The sequence below is a fragment of the Culex quinquefasciatus genome, chromosome 2, assembly GCF_015732765.1.
Source record: "Culex quinquefasciatus strain JHB chromosome 2, VPISU_Cqui_1.0_pri_paternal, whole genome shotgun sequence".
Lineage (NCBI taxonomy): Eukaryota > Metazoa > Arthropoda > Insecta > Diptera > Culicidae > Culex > Culex quinquefasciatus.
The window spans coordinates 64,658,347-64,679,035 of record NC_051862.1 but is presented as its reverse complement, the minus strand read 5'-3'; the positions used below and the strand labels follow the sequence as shown (position 1 = coordinate 64,679,035).

At 36.3% G+C, this 20,689-nt stretch overlaps 1 protein-coding gene across 1 annotated transcript; it reads left to right on the top strand.

Annotated features, from left to right (window-relative positions):
- The first annotated feature begins 2,586 nt into the window (after window positions 1–2,586).
- LOC119766038 (ornithine decarboxylase 1-like) lies at window positions 2,587–9,806 on the top strand. The gene is made up of 5 exons (XM_038250390.1): window positions 2,587–2,962; window positions 5,178–5,247; window positions 5,302–5,767; window positions 9,294–9,448; window positions 9,671–9,806. The coding sequence occupies exons 1-5, from the start codon at window positions 2,587–2,589 to the stop codon at window positions 9,804–9,806; spliced, it is 1,203 nt and encodes a 400-aa protein (XP_038106318.1).
- The last annotated feature ends 10,883 nt before the right edge of the window (window positions 9,807–20,689 follow it).

The window sequence follows — 20,689 nt, the reverse complement described above, 5'->3', positions numbered from 1 at the left end:
CTCGCGTCAGTCTTTAGACTTCTCGATTCCATCAATCTTGCGGACATCCCATCTCGCTTCAGTCCTTCAGACTTCTCGAATTCCTTTTATCTTGCGGACATCCCATCTCGCTTGCATCTTGCGGACATCCCATCTCGCGTCAGTCTTTAGACTTCTCGATTCCATCAATCTTGCGGACATCCCATCTCGCTTGCATCCTGCGGACATCCCATCTCGCTTTGGTCGTTCGACATCTCTAAGTTCTTGGATTTGTGGACATCTCATCTCGCTTTCATCTCCTCTCACTTCAATTAAATTCGAGTGAATTTATCTAAAAAAACGACAAGAAATACTGATTAGGCACATTTCTATTTTAAAAATGCATGAACAAAATCTAAAGAAATATTTTCTTAACCATTTTTTTACTATGCCGTACTCAATACGGATTTGTGTGGATAGACTTTACTGGTCCGAAAAGTCTGCGAGTAGCTTCATCCGCTGACCCTGTACCATTTCCTGACCAGCTACTTAACGCAGAATATCACACAATTGCATTTCGGAACAATAATTTCTAAACCGAGATTATGCAACGGATTCGTGTGAACAGACCTTACTAGCCCGACACTGCTATATCTTTCTTCACACATTAGCATTAAACCAACTTTTCACACAGCAAAACAATGATTTTTTTTCAATGGAGATCACAATTCCAAACTTCTCCCAGAGTCTGTCCTCTCTAATCCTGGGACACAACATGGCGACAAAAAGTTGTTTACCTTTCAGAGACGAGCCGCCTCAAGAAACAATTTTACTCGCGCCGTCTGAGCGACTCTCTCGTTGGGGGGAAGGTCCAGGTTACAACTGATATCGCGTTGAAACAATATCCGGCAGGATCGCCAATGTGAAATCCCACTATCCAACAAGAGAATCGCCCAGAACGACGACTCCCTAGATTTGAGCCTCTAGCTCGGAACACCGATGACGACTGAATGCCGCGCTCGTTCCAGCTGTCAAATCTGCAAAGGGGGACGTCGATATAAACCTTTCCGCTGACAAGCAGCCGTAGCGTGTAGTCTACACGCTCAATATGTTGCATTCAAGTTCCATCCTAATATGCACACCACACAAATGCACACAATATTTGCTATCTATCCAAACACCTTCGCCCCATTTTATTGCCTTTTACGATGTTGCATTTATAGGAGATGTTGTGCCGATGGGGAGGCTGTTGTTCGAGACATGTGAATTTCCTTTTATTTTAATTCCTCACAAGGATCAAACAACCTTTCGATTGATCTGAGCAATTAACACTTGAAAAGCTACACCCAGAACTGGGCATCGGCATACGAGAGGATAATGAGCACGATTCGGTAGTAAAATGGTACTGTGTGCGGACGGAGAGGATAAATCCCGAAATTGCCTTGAGTACTTTACTCATGGGTTCATTTCAAAAAAGTTCATCTTTAAAAAAAAAAAAAGTACCGGTAGCGAGACTCGAACCCAAGACCTTCGGCTTATTGAACCGTGCTTTTGCCGTATAGGCCACCATGGTTCGGTGACTAAGTGGTGGTCATTTGTCCATATAAGCCACTCAATAGGATGAACTCTTCAATGAACGAATGAACACGCGAGAGGTCTTTACTCACGCAAAATAGTACTTTCCTCACGTTTCTTTTCGGGAGGACTTTCCCCTCGTTCTTTAACTTTGGGTGTATAAATTTGCAATTTTTAATTGCTTGTTATTCAACACAACTCACAACTCTTAAAAAGGATTTTTCTGAATTGTAATAAGGTTAGCATTATTTCAAACGTGTAATGTGAAGGCAGACCAGAATGTTTAGTCCTGATGGGATGGGTGATATTATTTTTGGATTAAGTTATTGTTATTGTATTTATTTAAGTTATTGTTAAATTTTATGCTGTCTTGCATGGACAAAAGATTTTCGGACCTAGAGAACGCATGATAATAAGTTATTATTAACCTTAAGAATGCATGATAATAAGTTTCATTGAAATTAAAAATTACAATGAAAAGTTGATTTGCGAAAACTTTTAGAACTGCTCATAAGTAGGCTAAGATTGTATCACAATAAAAACAAATTAAGTGCACTTAAGCTATACAAAACAAACACAGGTGCTATGCCATTAGGCGGTGATGGCCGTTTGTGTCATAAGTAGGGGAAATATGCCCATTTTAATCACTCTAAGCCGTTCGACCAATTCTAATCACTTTTGCAGTTTTCCGCTATGAAATCAACATTTTCAGATGTTTCAACAATGGAGAATTGCTTGCTAACTTTTATGTGAGTTATTTATTACTTTTGAACAGTCGAAAACACTTTATGAAAGCTGTAATTCATGATCAAAGTGCTGATAGGCCGATAATAGAAATAGGCTGAAAAAGGGTATGGTTCCCCTATATAAGCTAAAATACAGTAAATTGAGCGGAACTGCTTGTGTTTTATATTGTTTAAGAGCTCTTTATTTGTGTTTTTATTGATATAAACATCCAATTGCGAGGAGTCGTTTACTTACTACAAACGAAAAATTCAGACAGTTTAACATTCAACTTGAACAGAACCAGTTTTAATTCTTCTTAATCTAAAAATGAGTGTAATGGATTCTCTGCAAGATCACATTGAAATCATACCAGATGAGGTTACGTCCAACGAACTAATAGATCGTCTAGTAGCTCAAGGACCCCAAGAAGAGCCCCTCCACCTGATTGAGCTGGACGCGGTGATCAAACGGCACCAGGACTGGATTCGTCATCTACCAAGAGTTCGCCCGTTTTACGCCATCAAAAGCAACAACGAGCCAGCTCTCGTGAAAACGATTTCCCTGCTGGGATGCGGATTTGACTGTGCTTCCATAGCTGAAATCCAACGAGTTCAGCAACTCGGAGCAGATCGCGAGCGTATGATCTTTGCTCAACCGATGAAGACTGTCGGGTCGTTGAAGTTGGCACGAGAGCTAAACTGCCGTTTTACGGCGATATGATGTATACGCCATTTTGGACATTTTCAATTTTATTGTCCAGTCTGATAAAGAATCTTAAAAGCTACCTCCTGACGAAAGAATTTTTCAAAAAACTGCTCTGGGGCCCATTTTATTAAGCAAACAAAACGACGAAGTTGACTTTATAGCTGTCGGCCACCATTGCTAGTACCAACCACTAGTGTCTTCCTTTTTATCTACAAGGACTTCGCCGCCCTGGGCTCCTAAGTGTACGAAAGTATGGCACGGAGCGACGGCGCCGAATACCCATATTTACACTTAGAATTTTAGAGCGCCCGCCGCGGGATTCGAACCGGCGACCTCTGGATTGTGAGTCCAGTGCGCGGTCCGATTGATCCACACGGGCGGGGAAAAGCAAACAAACAATGATGTATACGCCAATTTTACTCATCATGATGTATGTATACATCAGGGATGCCACATGATTTTTTTAAATGTCTGTGAAAAAGTCTGTGTATGTCTGTGCCTTTGTCTAAAATTCAAATATATCAATTAACAGTCATAGAAATCCATCAAGAAATGTGTTTTTAAGCATTTGAAGACTAACGAAATAAGTATCGATTGATATTTTTTCAAAATAACAATTTAATGAAGTTTTTAAAAAGTCTGTGCACATCAAAAAATGTCTGACACGAGCTCAAATGTCTGTGAAACACAGACAAATCTGTGTATCTGGCATCCCTGGTATACATTGATAATTGATAGAAGTCAAATTCAATACTGTTTGAATGTTGATTTGAGGTTTTGGGACCAAATCAAGACTGGGCAATATTTTATTACATTATTTAGATTTAATTCTTAAGGGGACGTCCATTAGGCGTCATCCATAAACTACGTCACGTTCTGAGAGAAGAGGGGGGTTTTGAGCAAGCGTGACATTGCGTGTTAAAAGCATAGGGAAATCGTGTTAAAGGAGGGTGGAGTAAATTTTGGCTGATTTTAATGTAACGTACTTAATGGATGACACCTAGGAGCGGCCGTGGCTGTCTGGTTACGGTGTTCGCTTTGTAAGCGAATGGTCCTGGGTTCGATGCCCATCTGCTCCCAACGAGAAAGTTTAAGACTTAGAAATACTTGAAATATTGAATAAGAACGAAAAATCAAAGTCGGGGTTCGATCCCCCGTCCTTTGGATTGGTAAGCAAAAATGCTAACCACTACGCCATTTCGGCTTGGTGAGCAATGACTGGAATTAGGAATACTGTTACTATCAACTATATACGCGCTGGGTCCTTGTCCATTTGACAAGGGTTCGGAAGTTCTAAATAACGTTTGAACCCGATTGGTGCAAACGTTCTTCAGGGCGGGGCTTGTCGAAAAAAGCTGAGGAACCTCGCGCTCGGCTAACCAGCGTAGAAATGGGTCACCGAAGCTCGGCAGAGCTAACACCTTCCAAATGCCTATGCGAGTTATTTGCATGTATAGAATGAAGATCTAAAAAATACATGGAAACAACTCAATTTGTAAGAAGTGGCCGCGTGGTCCCGTTTGGTTGGTTGCATACACACACACACACACAAAGTACTTAATGGATGACACCTTATCCACATCCACGTAGACACTTTTTTGAAATGCTAGACCTCTCTTGCGGACAATTGTTCATGCAAAAAATGTGTTTATGGAGCGTAGACAATCGCTAAGGGAGCGTTCTTTTATTACGTAAAGCAAAAAATCTGATTTTTAGACCCCCCCCCCCTCGTAACAAAATTTCCATACAAATTTTAAAAATGTTGTATGGGGCGTAACACGGCCTCCGACCCCCCTCTCCCCCTCACCCCAACTGCGTTACGTAATAAAAGAACGCTCCCCAATACCCTACCCCCCCTTAAAGTATCCACGTGGACAATGCATTAAGGGATCCGCTCAGCTGTCAAAATAGCTGGCACAAAAAATATAGCCGCTTTGATCGAGCAATGTATACATACATCTTTGGGAAGGAAAAGTAGTGATTTTTTATTGCTATTTTTTCGGCCAAATGATGTTTGTGGTTTAAAATCGTAGAGAATAGGAAAAAACAAGACATTTTGTAGGGGCCACATTTTTATTGTACTTTTTAACAGTTTCTACAGAGCAGACCTTAAATTAGTCATTTTAAATTGAAAAAATGAACAAAAACAGAAAATCGTGTCTACAGCAAAATCACTTCAATGGCGTATACATCAAATCGCCGTAAAACGGCAGTAAAGTTGCGAACTGTTTTTGATAGTGCAACTGAGTTGAGGAAGATCCAGCTGTACTATCCGGAAGCTGAGTGAGTAATTCATTTGGAGAGTTGAATGTATTTGATAAGTTTAAATAATTTCAGAGTTTTGATTCGCACGAGATTTGACTCAAAAAATGCTAAAGTCAATCTAGGAACTAAATTTGGATGTGATCCTGACAAGGAAGCTTACGACCTATTAAAATTGGCTAAAAATCTCGATATCAACGTGATCGGATGGTGCTTTCACGTGGGTTCCGATTGTTCCGATGCGGAAGCTATCAAAAAAGGTCGTGAAAATACCGATTTCGCCAGCAAATTGGGATTCAACTTTAGTTATATCGACATAGGAGGTGGATTCCTGGGTGATAAACAAACTTCAATCAAAACGTATGCAGGCCACATCAATAGGGCGTTGGCAGAGTTCTTTCCGGAAGATATAACCATAATTGCCGAACCTGGTAGATATTACTGTGCAGCTGCAGTGACATTAATCGTTGCAGTTCACGGAAAACGCCTGCACCGAAACGAGGAAAATCCAAAGAAAATTGATAAAATTTCTTACTACTTCACACAAAAAAATATTTCCGAATGTTACTTCATTTATTCAATTCAATTCAATTCATGTTTATTTGTTGTACTAATCAGAATACAATTTGCTTAACTAATAACAAAATGCAGAGTTTTGGAGATCCTTACAACTACAAATAAATTCAAATATAATCAATTGGATGAAATAAATTCAGTTTCAGTCGGTTAAGCGAGAGCAGAAAAAACTTTCTAAAATAACTGCTACTATTACTATGGAAAGAGAAGGAGGATAGGAAAGCTTAAATATATATCACAGAAAAAAAAAATCAGTTCGTTACTGAAGGCGAAGACTGTTCTACAGTGTGTGAGCTTGCACCTATGCAGGGCATAGGTATTTCCCCATCAGCTCTTGCAGCGCGAAGAACTGCTCCAGCTTGTTTCGGCAAGTGTTGAGTCGCGTATACATGTCCCTCGCAAGGGAGAGGAATTCGGTGAGGGTGAATAAATCACCATCACTGTTGCTGTCCGGGGTTGGACCGTTTGCGGTAGCCGCCACGCTGGCGTAAGTACGCCCGAATCCAGGAGGATTCGTTTGACGGGGTTCGGTCAAGGGTTGACCTGGCGAAGTCCTTGAGGAATGTGGTGCTGGCTTTTTCCTCTTCTCCAGCGCCTCGAGGTAGGTCTTCCTAGCGGTGCACCCGCGGTAATTGGCAGTGTGGTTACCGTCACAGTTAGCACACTTCACGTTCCGCTTGTTCTGCTCGGCTTGGTTGTCCTTTCCCAGGGATGCTTTCTTGGGCAGCGTGCATGCAGCCGTAAGGTGGGCTGCGCTGCACTTGACACACTTCGGCGCCAAAGTGCAGTTCCGGGAACCGTGTCCAAAACGTTGGCATCGGTGACATTGGGCAGCATCGGAAGGCCGCTTGCTGAAGTATCTCCAGCTCACCATGAATCCTTCCAGCGATTTAACCTTGCGCAGGTCCTGGATCTTAACGGAACCGCGTTCGAAGTACAGCAGCCAGAGAATCTGATCTCCGACTTCGGTTACCTTATGCGAGAGCACTTTAGCTTCTCGCGGATAAATATTTTTTTTCGCGAGAATTACATCCACGAATTCCTTGGGTGGCACTAGGATGGAGAACCCAGTCACCACTACCTTGACCGGAAGGTTTTCCGGCGAATCATGCGTGTAGTACAGAATGTTTGCATCTTTCAGCGTTTTCTGCACTTTTTCGAAACGCGGACGATCTCGCGTGATGATGTTTACGGACGACTTGTTAATACGCATGAGGTATTGACAGTCGGCATCCGCTAATGCTCCCTCGATTTCAACAGCCGGGCGACCAGGCACTGTAATCGGTGGCATTTTTTTGTTCGATTTTTTTCTCTCTTGCTCCCCCACGGTGGAGGTGCCCTTAGCCTGCGACGGTGTAGTAGTAACACCATCGCCACCACTGACGTCGTCGTCGTCGTCTTTATTGTTGTCATCAGACAACACAGCGAATCCGTTTGAGGTTAGAACCGTCGTCGAGGAAGTTCCCGGCTTGTTGGTGGACAATCCACTAGTTCCAGGTTGATCCGGTTTACCGAGTGCCACCGATCCACGCGTTCGTATGGGGCTACGGGCAGGAACGAAGTTGGATGGCAGCTTCAGCAGGTTTGTTGACCGTTTGGAGCCGGACGAGGAGGTTTTCCCGATGCTGCTGCAGGAACTGGCCCGGCCACGTCCTCGAGGTGCACTCGAGTTGCCACGGCCGCGGGTGTTCCTGCCCATCGTGCGGGGAAGAACTCGCGATTAATACAACGCACTTTCAACCGTAAAACGAAAAAAAATCGCGGAGCATCAACACAGGCGATGTTGCTGCGAACAGGGTAACGAAACCAATCTTGTTACTTCATTTATGATGTAACACTTTTGCACGTCATTAAACATTTAAATTTTAATGCAATTTGATGTAAATTTGCAACAAATTATACGTAAACACGTGTTTTTACGTGTGATTCAACCGTTTACGTCGAATCTCAAGTTTACAGTATGTAAAAAAAGTATTTACACCCCTTGGGCACTATGCACATTTTGTGATGAAACATGTAAACAATTTAATGTTGACATAAACCTAGTACTACGTTTTGTTCAGAAACTCATGCCGAACATTTTGCTGCAAAAAGCTCATGAAAAGATGTTTTCTATAAAAAGTTATATAACAAATACTATTACAAAAATAAAAAAGGTGCAAAAAAAGTTTGTACACCTTTCGAAAAATTAACATAAATAAAGTTATTTGTTGACAAATCACCATAAATCCAGTCTCCCAACTCCAAATAGGCATCCTTGACTGATTAAAAAAATAATTTGGATTGAATATAAAGTTTACTAATTACTTAGTATAAAAGTTTATATAACTCTGGAAATTCTATATAAAACTTATCTAAACTTAATTTTGCAAACTTTCAATTTAACTAAATGTCAATATATTACCATAGAATTGCTAAATAAATATTTTCGAGTGGGTATTGGGGGTATTTGTATCGATAGAATAGATTTTTCGTTGGAATTTCGTCGTCGGAAAATCCGCCGGCATCCGAACCGGTCCACAATTCACAAGTTAACCTATGTGGCATCGGAAAGGGCATAAAATTTCCGATCTTTTGATACCCATACATCTAGGTTTTCTATAAAATCCACGTTTTTAAATACCTGGGCAAAAAGTAAGTTTGATCCACGAGAACAAAAATTACGAAATTCCATACATTTTTGGCAGATTGCTCAAACGAAACCATAACAACGTTTTTGCCTAGGTATTTAAAAACGTGGGTTTTATAGAAAACCTAGATGTCTGGGTATCAAAAGATCGGAAATTTTATGCCCTTTCCGATTCCCCATAGGTTGACTTGTGAATTGTGGACCGGTTCGAATGCCGGTGGATTTTCCGACGACGTAATTCCGGGTTGGTACGAAATTCCAACGAAAAATCTATTCTATCGATACAAATACCCCCAAAACGGTGTTATACCCACTCCAGAATGTTTATTTAGCAATTCTATGGTAATATATTGACATTTAGTTAAATTGAAAGTTTGCAAAATTAAGTTTAGATAAGTTTTATTTAGAATTTCCAGAGTTATATAAACTTTTATACTAAGTAATTAGTAAACTTTATATTCAATCCAAATTATTTTTTTAATCAGTCAAGGATGCCTATTTGGAGTTGGGAGACTGGATTTATGGTGATTTGTCAACAAATAACTTTATTTATGTTAATTTTTCGAAAGGTGTACAAACTTTTTTTGCACCTTTTTTTATTTTTGTAATAGTGTTTGTTATATAACTTTTTATAGAAAACATCTTTTCATGAGCTTTTTGCAGCAAAATGTTCGGCATGAGTTTCTGAACAAAACGTAGTATTAGGTTTATGTCAACATTAAATTGTTTACATGTTTCATCACAAAATGTGCATAGTGCCCAAGGGGTGTAAATACTTTTTTTACATACTGTACATCAACTGAGTTTACATGAGATTCATTTTTTCCGTGTCGAGTAAATTCACATATATTTTTCTGTGTTGAACGACGGAATTTTCGGATCCTTCTACAATGCCAAATATCGCAATCAAACTCTAGATCCAAAAATTTGGAAATGTGATAACCCAAATGAGCCAAAATATCCAACAACATTATTCGGACCAACGTGTGATCCAGACGATTGCTTTGCCAAGGGCATCCTACACAGAAAAAAATAATGTAAATTTGGAAGCTTTAATTTTGGAAGGTTGAATATTACCTCTTTTATGATGTAATTTTACCTCAATTTAGACTGAAAAAGTGACATTACAACAGAAAAGTGGTAAAATTACACATTTCCAGAGGTAAAATTACACCTTTTTTCTGACATAAAAGATGTACCCCTTCCCAGATGTAATATTACCATGATTTTTTTTTTCTGTGTACTTCCAGAACTGGAAATATCGGACTTTGTGGTGTTCGAAAATCAAGGAGCTTACACTAGCTCACAAGCCTGCCGATTCAATGGATTTTGCTTGCCAAAAGCAGTTGTCTTTGTGAGGCGTAGTTATTGGTAAGTATTTTTGATAACACAAGCTAAGAAAATAAAAAAGCGACGACAAATTCTCAATTGAGGAAAGCTTTAACTAGAAGATCACCAAGATCACGTGCAGTTTGCATACCACTCAGAAATTGTATACAATATTCAAGAGGAGGGAATCCACTATTCTCTAAACAAACTTTAGGTTTAAACTCTACTCACAACAAATTTTGGAAAAATACAAATTGAACGTTTTTTTTGGAAACCTTCTAGTTTATGCTTCCATATGAATTGAGCAAGTGCAGAAAAAATGTTGGTCGGTGTAATGATTGCTGATTTTTTTAACCAACATTTTATTCTTTTCAGGCAACAGCTAAAAACCTTTCAATCTTTGGAATAGATTAGAGGAACAATAGTATCTCTTTACAGTCTTGAAAGAGCCTTAGAAGCTAAAATAAATAATAATGGAGCAATTCTCTACCAAAACCGGGAATAGATTTTATTTGTACTTTTTTATTTAGCTCAAACTTTGTGGGGGCCTTCCCTATGATCAAAAAAGCTATTTTGTGTCATTGGTTCACCCATACAGGTCTCCATACAATTTTGGCAGCTGTCCATACAAAAATGGTACGTAAATATTCAAACAGCTGTAACTTTTAAGTGAATTTTCTGATCTATTTGGTGTCTTCGGCAAAGTTGTAGGTATTGTTGAGGAATATCCAGAAAAAATAGGTAATCGAAAAAAAAATTCCAATTTTTTTAATAAACCTTTTTTTCACAAAAACTCAATTTCCCAAAATACACATTATTAAATTTTAGAATTTTTTTGATTTGTTGTAAGGGACCGAATTCCGCAACTTTTGAGCCATAGAGAAGTAGGATGGTCAAAAATTCTGCCGCTGAGTTATGAAGTTTAGAAAAAATAGAGATTTTTGGAAAAACAAATCGAAATTTCATGCATAACATTTTTTTTGACCAATTTTTTTAATAAAAAAAATTTCATTCGAAAGGTACTTTCCGATCTTTCCGAAAACAATATTTTATTTTTTTTAATCAAGACTAACATTTGAAAAGGACGTAATATTAAATGTTTGGCCTGGCACTATTTAAAAAAATCGAAAAAACTGCAAATATAAATAGTGATTTTTGGAAAAAATCAAAATTTCATGCATAACATTTTTTTTGACCAATTTTTTTAATGAAAAAAAAATCAATCGAAAAGTACTTTCCGATCTTTCCGTAAACAATATTTTATTTTTTTAATCAAGACTAACATTTGAAAAGGACGTAATATCGAATGTTTGGCCTGGCACTATTTAAAAAAATCGAAAAAACTGCAAATATATAATATAATATTTATTATTTCGGTGGCTATATCTTGAAAACGGGGCCCTGAATAAAAACTGTACTTTTCGATTAAAATTCAATTTTATATTAAAAATATTTGGTCAAAAAAATTTAAATATGAAATCTCGATTATTTTCAAAAATCACCATTTATTCTAAACTCAGCGGTAGAAGTTTGACCATACTTTTCTATGGTTCAAAAGTTGCGGGATTTTGATCCCTTACAAATAAAATAATCTCGAAAATCAAAAAAATACGTATTTTGGGAAATTGAGTTATTGTGAAAAGAAATAATGAAAAAATCGGCTAAAATCAAACTTTCAGTGGCTATATTTTGAAAACGAGGACCTGAATAAAAAAAATGTATTACTTTTCGATTAAAATTCAGTTTTATATTAAAAATATTTGGTCAAAAAAATTTATACATGAAATCTCGATTATTTTCAAAAATCACTATTTATTCTAAACTCAGCGGCAGAATTTTGACCATACTTTTCTATGGTTCAAAAGTTGCGGGATTTTGATCCCTTACAAATCAAAAAATCTCGAAAATCAATTTTTTTTGGAAGATTGAGTTATTGTGAAAAAATGTAATGAAAAAATCGGCAAAAAAATCCGTGTACCTATTTTTCTGGATATTCCTCAACAATAGAAACAACTTTGCCGGGGACACCAAATTGACCAGAATATTCATTCAAAAGTTACAGATTTTCAATATTCACGTGCCATTTTTGTATGGACAGCTGCCAAAATTGTATGGAGACTTGTATGGGTGAACCAATGACACAAGATAGCTTCTTTGGTCATAGGGAAGTCTCCAACAAAGATCTCAATAAAATACTGTAACTTTGATAGGATTTCAATTTGCTAATGAAATATTTTCCAACAGGTAGTGTTTTTCATAAGATTATTATTTTTAAAACATGTACTGGGGTAGGCCACACAAAGTCCATACACTATTTTGGATAAAAACTTTTTTCAATGGTGTTTAGAAAAAAAGTTACGTTAAAAATTCTTAGTTTAAATTCCGGGGTGACTTTGATAGTCATAGTTTTTCTTGTTAAAATCATATTTATGATGTTCAAACATTATCTGTACGTGAATTGTACCATCACTAAAGTAGCTGATGTAGTTTTTAAGAAAAAAAATCAATGTTTATATTTAGTTAACTAAATTCATAAGCTTTTTAACAAAATACATATAAATTTTAGGCAAAATTGTTAAATAGTCGGAATTTTGCCTGAAATTGGTTAAAACTAGTTTTGTTTATAAAATTATCGGTTTATATTGCATTTTATACTGAATTTGAAGCACGAATCACAAGTTTTCACATTTTACATGAAATTTGTTCAACTAAAATTGATAATAAATTTTGAGATTTTTCACATATTATTTATTATTAAAAAACTTATTTAACCTTCGGCCTAGTGGAAAATTGTCCAAAGAATCCGAAAATGCATTCCGTTTTCCAATTCAAAATCATGTTCTTTGAGAAAATCATGACACTTTGAGAAGTTTAAAATAATGACTTTCATCAACATTTAATTATAGTTAACTAACTTTTAAAACTTTTCAAAATTTTATGAAAGGTTCTTCTTGAGGTACTTTGAACACTTCTCTACCAAAGTCAGTATGATTCTAAACCATTCCGTACGTATTTTAATTGTACTCTTCATTTTGCGGGAAAATTGCAAACCTATCAAAGTCATCACGGTTTACGGTATACAAATAATAAAAATGGTCGGAACCAGCCGATTTCGTAGAGAATTGCTCAAAATATTATATTGATCATTGAAAAGTAAAAGTTAGGTAGCTAGGGAAACTTGGAAAACACAATAAAAAGCTTAAACATATTTTAATTTAGGAGTCTAAAAATGGAATCTTTTGCGCTGAATTTAAAAATGCTACAGAGTCTTGTGTCAGAGTTATAGATTTTGAAAAAAAATGGAAAAAGAACTCCAAAATATTTTATATTTAGCTTTCTAAAATAGAATGGAATAGAATAACCCTAATTAAGTTAATAATTAATTTTTTTTTAAATTTTGTTTCATTTATAAAATAAATTTGAACTTTTTTGGTACTGGGACTTGGTAAGAACCAAGTCGGCTTGGGTCTCCCCTTTTTCTGGTACCTTTCACGTTAAGGTTTCACATTTCAGGTCACTTTCGCCAAAAGGTTATTTATCACTTTTCACTTCTTTTTGCAGCTTTTTGATTTTTAAACATCACACCTTAGCACTTTTTCATCGTTTTTCAACCCTATAAAACTGCAAAGCTTTTAGAGCCCTTGACAATGATGATAAACATTTTCCACACACACTCAATTTGTTTTCAGACAAATCCCAGCACATTCCATCCCAAATAAAACCATGAATCGATTACGTCCCCCCCCCACCCCTTTCAATTCAGTGTTATTTTTGATTTTGATATGACCATTTACAGCGCCAGCAGTCGAGTCGAAGAATATCATTTTTACGCATCAACAAATTTTCTGATGCGCACGTGAAACAAAAAAAACACCGAAAATATCATATAAAATTGCCATGAAAAGAAAATTGCCCGCGAAAATTGTCGTCCCACCCACATTCAAAATCACGCGAGTGCCGATAAAATCCCCTCCCCCAGCCAGCGAATCCAATTTTATCGCGAACCTCTTGGGACGCGCGAAAAAATGGCGGGTGGAACATTTCTAAACGGTCTCTTATGGTTTAAAAAAATAAATAAAAATATAATACTAATAATTTAATAATAATAATTTTTCAAGTTTTTGTATTTCTACTCTAACAAATTTTATGAAAAATAGGGGACAAAAATGTAGATTTTTCAAGTCTCTTTAAAAAAATTCTTTAAAATTCAAATAAAATTAATTTAGAACACAGTTTTAAAATTCACACACAATTCTTGCCAAAAAATATTTACATAAAATTAAAAAAAAAAAGTTGTGGTAGATTCTATACCCATTTAAGATGTAACACCCAAAACCTTTTCCTCCCCAAAAATAACCGGAAGTGCTGCTCAATGTAACATTTCAATCATCCACGATTTCCCACTGGAAAACTCCCAGGCGCATTTCCAGCTCGCCTGTTTGTGTGGGAGAAAGCGTTATTGAATGCCAAATTTGTAGCCCTTTTCGCGGAGCCCACAGTCTGATTGACTTGTTTTGTTCGCGAATCGGAGGCTGATCTGGAAGCCTCATAAATTTCACACAAATCGATTAGCCGGCGCGCGCGTTGGCGGCGACGAACATTGTCGGAGTCGACCTGTTTCCGCCCAGCTCAATGGATTTCGAGTTAATGAATTATACACAACCGAGCCTGTAATCCCTGTGTGCGTGTGTGCGATTACAATTTAGACTAAACTGACCAACTCATCCCTCCCCTGGTGCGGAGCTTCTAATTATCCGAAATGGTATACGTTGGTACATTAATCATACCGGAAGGCTCGGGGCTCACAAGTTTGCAAATCCATTTAAACGGGCTTTATGGTCACGGTCTGGAGAGGATAGGGTGTTTATTTCGAGTTCAGCGATTGTAATATGCGGGATTTGTTCCGGTGGGATAGATTTGAGCGGCGGATTTTGATGATTATGTTGGATGGTGCTTTATCCTAATTTGAAATTTTATTTTTGGAACATTTTAAACCAGTACGAATAAAGTTAAATGTTTTGGACATTCTTCTTTTTTTAATCCCTCTAGTGGACACATATTTTTTCGTATTTTTTTAACACGGCGAAGTTCAGGAGGTCATTTTGAGCAACTTTTGTTCTACGAAAAATCTAAACTTCTCTTGTCTTATTTTTTTTTTTCTTGATTATTTTTTTTTTGAATTTGCATTCATCTTGTTTAGTTTATGGTTTCTTTCGGAAATTTTGGCTTACTCTACCACCTCCAATCATTACCTTTTGCCTTTGTAGTTTTTTTCATGTTTTTACAGTCACTTTTTAATTTTTCACAATCTCTGCTATAGAACGGTACCATAATCCTTTAAATTGTACAAAAAGGCTTAGAGGCATAGTCTGTGACAATACATTACATTGCCCAAATATTCAAAACCATATTTCTAAGATTTCATGTCTGATCTTTCGAAAAATAAAAAAACAAAAAAGAAAGGTATGAGATTTTTTACAACTTTTTATTTCTATTTTAATGCAAATTATAAATAACTTTTTTATTGATTAGCATTAGCATTGGTGTCTACCCGTATAAATCACTTTTTATTAATTTCCCTTAAATTAACATGTCCCAATTTTTTTAAATCGAGTTACGAGTCACGCGATATGAAAAAACTGACCTCAGATTCGTGATCAAGGTAAAAAATTACCCCTTAGAACAGCTGAACCTCGAGGGCAACTTTTTTTACATTTCGTTAATCTTTATCATTTGATTTTCAACTGTATTTAAATGTTTAACAATTAAAAAAATGTAGAAAAAATCTTCTATGATCTCTTGAAAAATACATTCCAAAACCATCTCCGCCAATTCCTGTGCAATAGTAAAATTTTAATTAAAATCTAAATTTTAGACTTTTCCAATTTTTAAGATCTTTTAAAGTAGTTTTGCAAAGATATTAGGATTGAACTTTCTATTTAGATTGAAACATTCTGTTACTCTTTTGATTATTTCATTCACTTGAATAAATTCGGACAAATTTCAAGTTTTTTTTACTGATAATGAATTTAGTTATTTTGAATTAATACTTTTTCGAATCGAACTAAATCATTACGACCTGGCTGAAGAAAAAAAAACTTTTTTAGAAGTAGGAGAATATTTTTATCTTTATTATGCATGCAGTGAGTTATTGAAAAAATAACATTTACAAATATTAAAAATTTTAATAAATTCGTGTTTTTGATTTCACTACTAATCGGGTTATAATTCATTTATTTATTGTTTGATCCAATGTTTTCTTTTTTTATAATTTTTAATTCAATATAGCATTACAAGAAAATACAAAAAAATATATATATAATAAAAAAAAATGTTTTATGAAAGATAAAAGGTAAATTAACTATGTTTGTTCGAAACCCATATTTTATTATATCATAACTTAATATTTCTATGGAAACTTTTTTCTAAGGCTAGAAAATATTTGTACGATAGTGAAAACCAAGAAAAAATTTAAAAAAAAACATAATTCGTAATTTCCAATCATGTAAACGAAATAGAACCCTTCCAGGAAAATTAAAAAAACTCATTTTTATGGCATGAGAATTGCAGTAATTTTTGTTTAATTTATCGTATTTTATTATTAGCTTTCAAGCGGATGGCAACTTTGAGATATATTCAATTTGATTATTTTTTTTTACTTTTTGAGCATTTCGAGATTTTTTTGTCAAAAAAGCTAAAGGACTTCAGATATATGAAGATAATCCTAATTCGACCTTTCCAAGACAAATGTTATGATTATACTTTATATCTCCTGCTTCATTGTCAATATTAATCCCAAATAGATAATATGGTTAAAGTTATTTTTTTGGAAAAATAAAAATATCAAGAAGCTTATCATTCGTCAGATTTGTTTTATTTTGTATGGGGTTCCTACCGCTTTGTTGCACACAAAAAAATGAGTTCGCGTAAACGTGAACTGAGTTCATGCCAACGGGAACCAGGAAGAAAACTGTTCACTTTCATGGTGCAATGCACCATTCCCGTTCCCGTTGGCATGAACTCTGTTCAGGTTTACGCGAACTCATTTTTTTGAGTGTGATGTTTAAATATTTACATTCTTATTTTTGGCTAAGTGGAAATAACTAAATATGAAGAACGTTTGATTAATTAACTCATATTTTTGCCACACTTTATCTTGACCAATACAGCTCAAATTTGGCCCAGAATTGATGATTTAATATGAAAATATTTTTGAAAATTTGCTGGAGGATCCGATTCATCAATGTAATGGTGACCACTGCCTTAGAACAAATTTTCACGCAAATCAAAGAGGGGTCAGGGCATTTTTTTCGATGTCATATGTCAAGTGAGATGGCATAGAATTATCCATATTTTAAATGTAGGTATTTTTATTTTCAGGCACCATTTTGTAGTTGTAGTTGTAGGTTGAGATTTTCAAAAAAGTGTCTACGTGGTTTGTGGATGGTACCATGATGTTTTTGATGAATTTTGGAAAAATATGTTAGTTTTAAAAGCATTTTTCGATCCAGTGCTAATCAACCCTGCAGAAAAAATCGTGTGAAATTTTCCCGGGAAATGGTAAATTTTTCACTTTACTGATAATCAGCTTTAAACCCTGCTTTATCGTATCTAATAAACATACTTTGGTCATAGACAAAATATCTTAAATTGGTGTGGCCAACAATTTTCTTAAATAGAAAGATGAATCTCAAAAATATTCCTGAAAAGTTAGATATTATGTTATAGGGTCTATATTTCGGAAAATGTTAGTAAACTATTGGAGAACAATCCTACGTTAAACGTTTTTCGATATCATAAAGTTGTTTTTGTTATTTAGAAATTACGACAGGTGTATCGTTTATTTACACATAGTCACCCCCACTGACGGTTCTGAAACCCTTTAATCGTGAACCACACTTCTTTTAAAGAAAACTCCTTTCCATTTGCAACAACTCTTCTTAAGACTCTAACGCTCTAGAAATGCATAAAATCCATTTTCATTTTGATTTTGCTATTGGAACTTTGAACTATGAAATATTTTAGTTTATAAAGGACAATTCAAATGCATCGGAATAAAACTTGTTTGAAAGTTTGATAGAGATCTTTGATCGATTCGGCAAATGTTGAGTTGATGCCAACAAATGCACTATTGAACTCACATACGTGTCCTACAAACTAAACCCGGAAATCCCAATTGGATTGTGAAATCCCTGCATATTTCATAACAATTCACCTTAATCACATAGGAGTTGGTCCCGTTCGATATCATCCTGCCAGGAAAATTAATTTCCGTTTCTAAAATCACCACCCCCACAAACATTCGCCAATTCTCGTGCGGAGTTCCTCTTAATCGTATTCAACACCACTCCAGTATTCGACGCGATGGCAATCGGCCTCCCAAAACAATTTCTCCTCTAGTGCTAATCATAATCGGCACGAGCTCGTTTTGTATATTTAGTATTTACGCTAGTCAAATATTCATACGCACACAGCTTTTTGCACACCGCACTCTTCCTCTGCTTTGCGCCTCACTTGAAATAAACCGTTTTGGCCCCCCTCAGCTGCAGCAGCAGTTTGCCACTTGTTGTACAAAATGGGGCTTATGACCTGGCATGCTGGATGACTGTTTGAAAAAGACTTATTTTTTTTAGTTTAAATTAGTTTTAAGATATTTGCCATCTTTTTTATTAATGAAATATTAAATAAAAATAAAACAAAGTCCTCGCAAAACGCTTCTCAAAGCCAAAGAAAATCTCCAAATCCCGGCCACATTTTGCTGAACGAAATATCCTTCCCTCCATGCTGTCGTTCTCCCACCGGAAGTGGAGTTTGTTTCTTCATAAAATATTTATGGCAAACAGTCTAGTCGGCACTGTCCGGATTGCATTGCTCTATATACGACTATACGACCGTTACAATGCTGCTGGCTGTCTGGCTGACGACCTATTTGTACAACCCGGTGTGTGTCAGATTTTGGCGAGTGCTCCGGGGCAGAATATTCATTTATGATGGGATTCCACTTTCAATCTTTATATTTGTGTATCATTCCAGAGTGGGCCTGCAGCTGCTGCTGCTTCCCGGCTGACTGATCGTTGTCACAATTTTATCCCAGTCCCAAATGTGGAGAGGTACTTTTGAACGATGACAGTTGATGGAAATTGTGTGGCAAAAATACGAGCCGGATGCCATCAAAATGTAAATGGCTCTTTCGCGAAAACGCATTCCAATTGTGCCATTATTGCGATAAAACTGGAATATTTTGTCGACGTGATGTCACTTGAATTGTGAAAATTTAAAATTACAATAAAAAATTAAAAAACAAAGTTTTTCGTTTCATAAAAAACATTCAACAAATTTATTGTTACAAAGCACGGTTGAAACACATCCTAAATTCATACAAAATTCCACCGTTTTTCCCCATTCATTCATCCATCAGTCAACCCATCACTTGACAGATAATGAAAGAAGACAATTCTGCATGCGGCATGAAGTGGACGCTGCCAGCTATACAGAATGGCGAATAAACGGTGACTGGTTGGTTGCAGCATCTGCATAATGAAACGCATTCCTTTTAACAACCCAAGTGCATAATCGTCACTCACCAATGAGCTGTGCTTTTCTCTTCGTTTTTGTAAATTTAAAAAGATGTGATTTTTTTAAGAAAAAAATATCAGGTTTAGGTATAAAAACTAACTTAATCCACCTATGTGGTTGATGCCTTCCTCACTTTTTACCAACAATGGGTAATATGAGTGGTTTAGACACATATTTCAGCTATTTTTTTTAGGTCCAGAAAAATAAGTACACAGATATAACTTAAGTGGTCAGAACACGAGACAGGGTTGTCAGATCATCAATGTTGTGGACTCGTTGAAAGGTCTCTCGATTACCTAACCAACGATGGGTCGGATGATGGATCCGGGCATCGTTTACATGCATTTAAGTGAGATCCGGCTTCAAAAAAATACATAAATATCACTTAAGTGGTCATAACTCGAGACAGGGTTGCCAGATCTTCAATGTTGTGGACTCGTTCGAAAGGTTTCTCGATTACCTAACCAACGATGGGTCGGATGATGGATCCGGGCATCGTTTACATGCATTTAAGTGAGATCCGGCTTCAAAAAAATACATAAATATCACTTAAATGGTCATAACTCGAGACAGGGTTGCCAGATCTTCAATGATGTGGACTCGTTGGAAAGGTCTCTCAATTACCTAACCAACGATGGGTCGGATGATGGATCCGGACATCGTTTACATGCATTTAGGTGAGATCCGGCTTCAAAAAAGTACATAAATATCACTTAAGTGGTCATAACTCGAGACAGGGTTGCCAGATATTCAATGTTTTGGACTCGTTTGAAAGGTTTTTCAATTACCTAACCAACGATGGGTCGGATGATGGATCCGGACATCGTTTACATGCATATAAATGAGATCCGGATATATGTGAAAACACATTTTTATACATAACTTTTGAACTACTTATCGAAACTTCAAACCATTCAATAGCGATGTATGGGACCATAAACCAAGTCGAATGCAACCGGTTTGATCAAAATCGGTTCAGCCAGTGCTGAGAAAACTTGGCAAGAATATTTGACACATACATACATACACACACACACACATACACACACACACACACATACACACACACAGACATTTGTTCAGTTTTCGATTCTGAGTCGATATGTACACATGAAGGTGGGTCTTCGAGCTTTTGATAAGAAGTTCATTTTTAGAGCAGGATTATAGCCTTACCTCAGTGAGGAAGGCAAAATCATACTAAAAGTATCATGCTACTCCACTGAATAAGTTTTTCGTGTATTTTGCTGGAGACACATGGTGCTTTATGTTCGAATAATGTACCGAAATCCGTTTTTTTAATATCTCAGAATCTTGTTAATAGATATTCACATTTTTTGTTAAGTTACGTAAAAT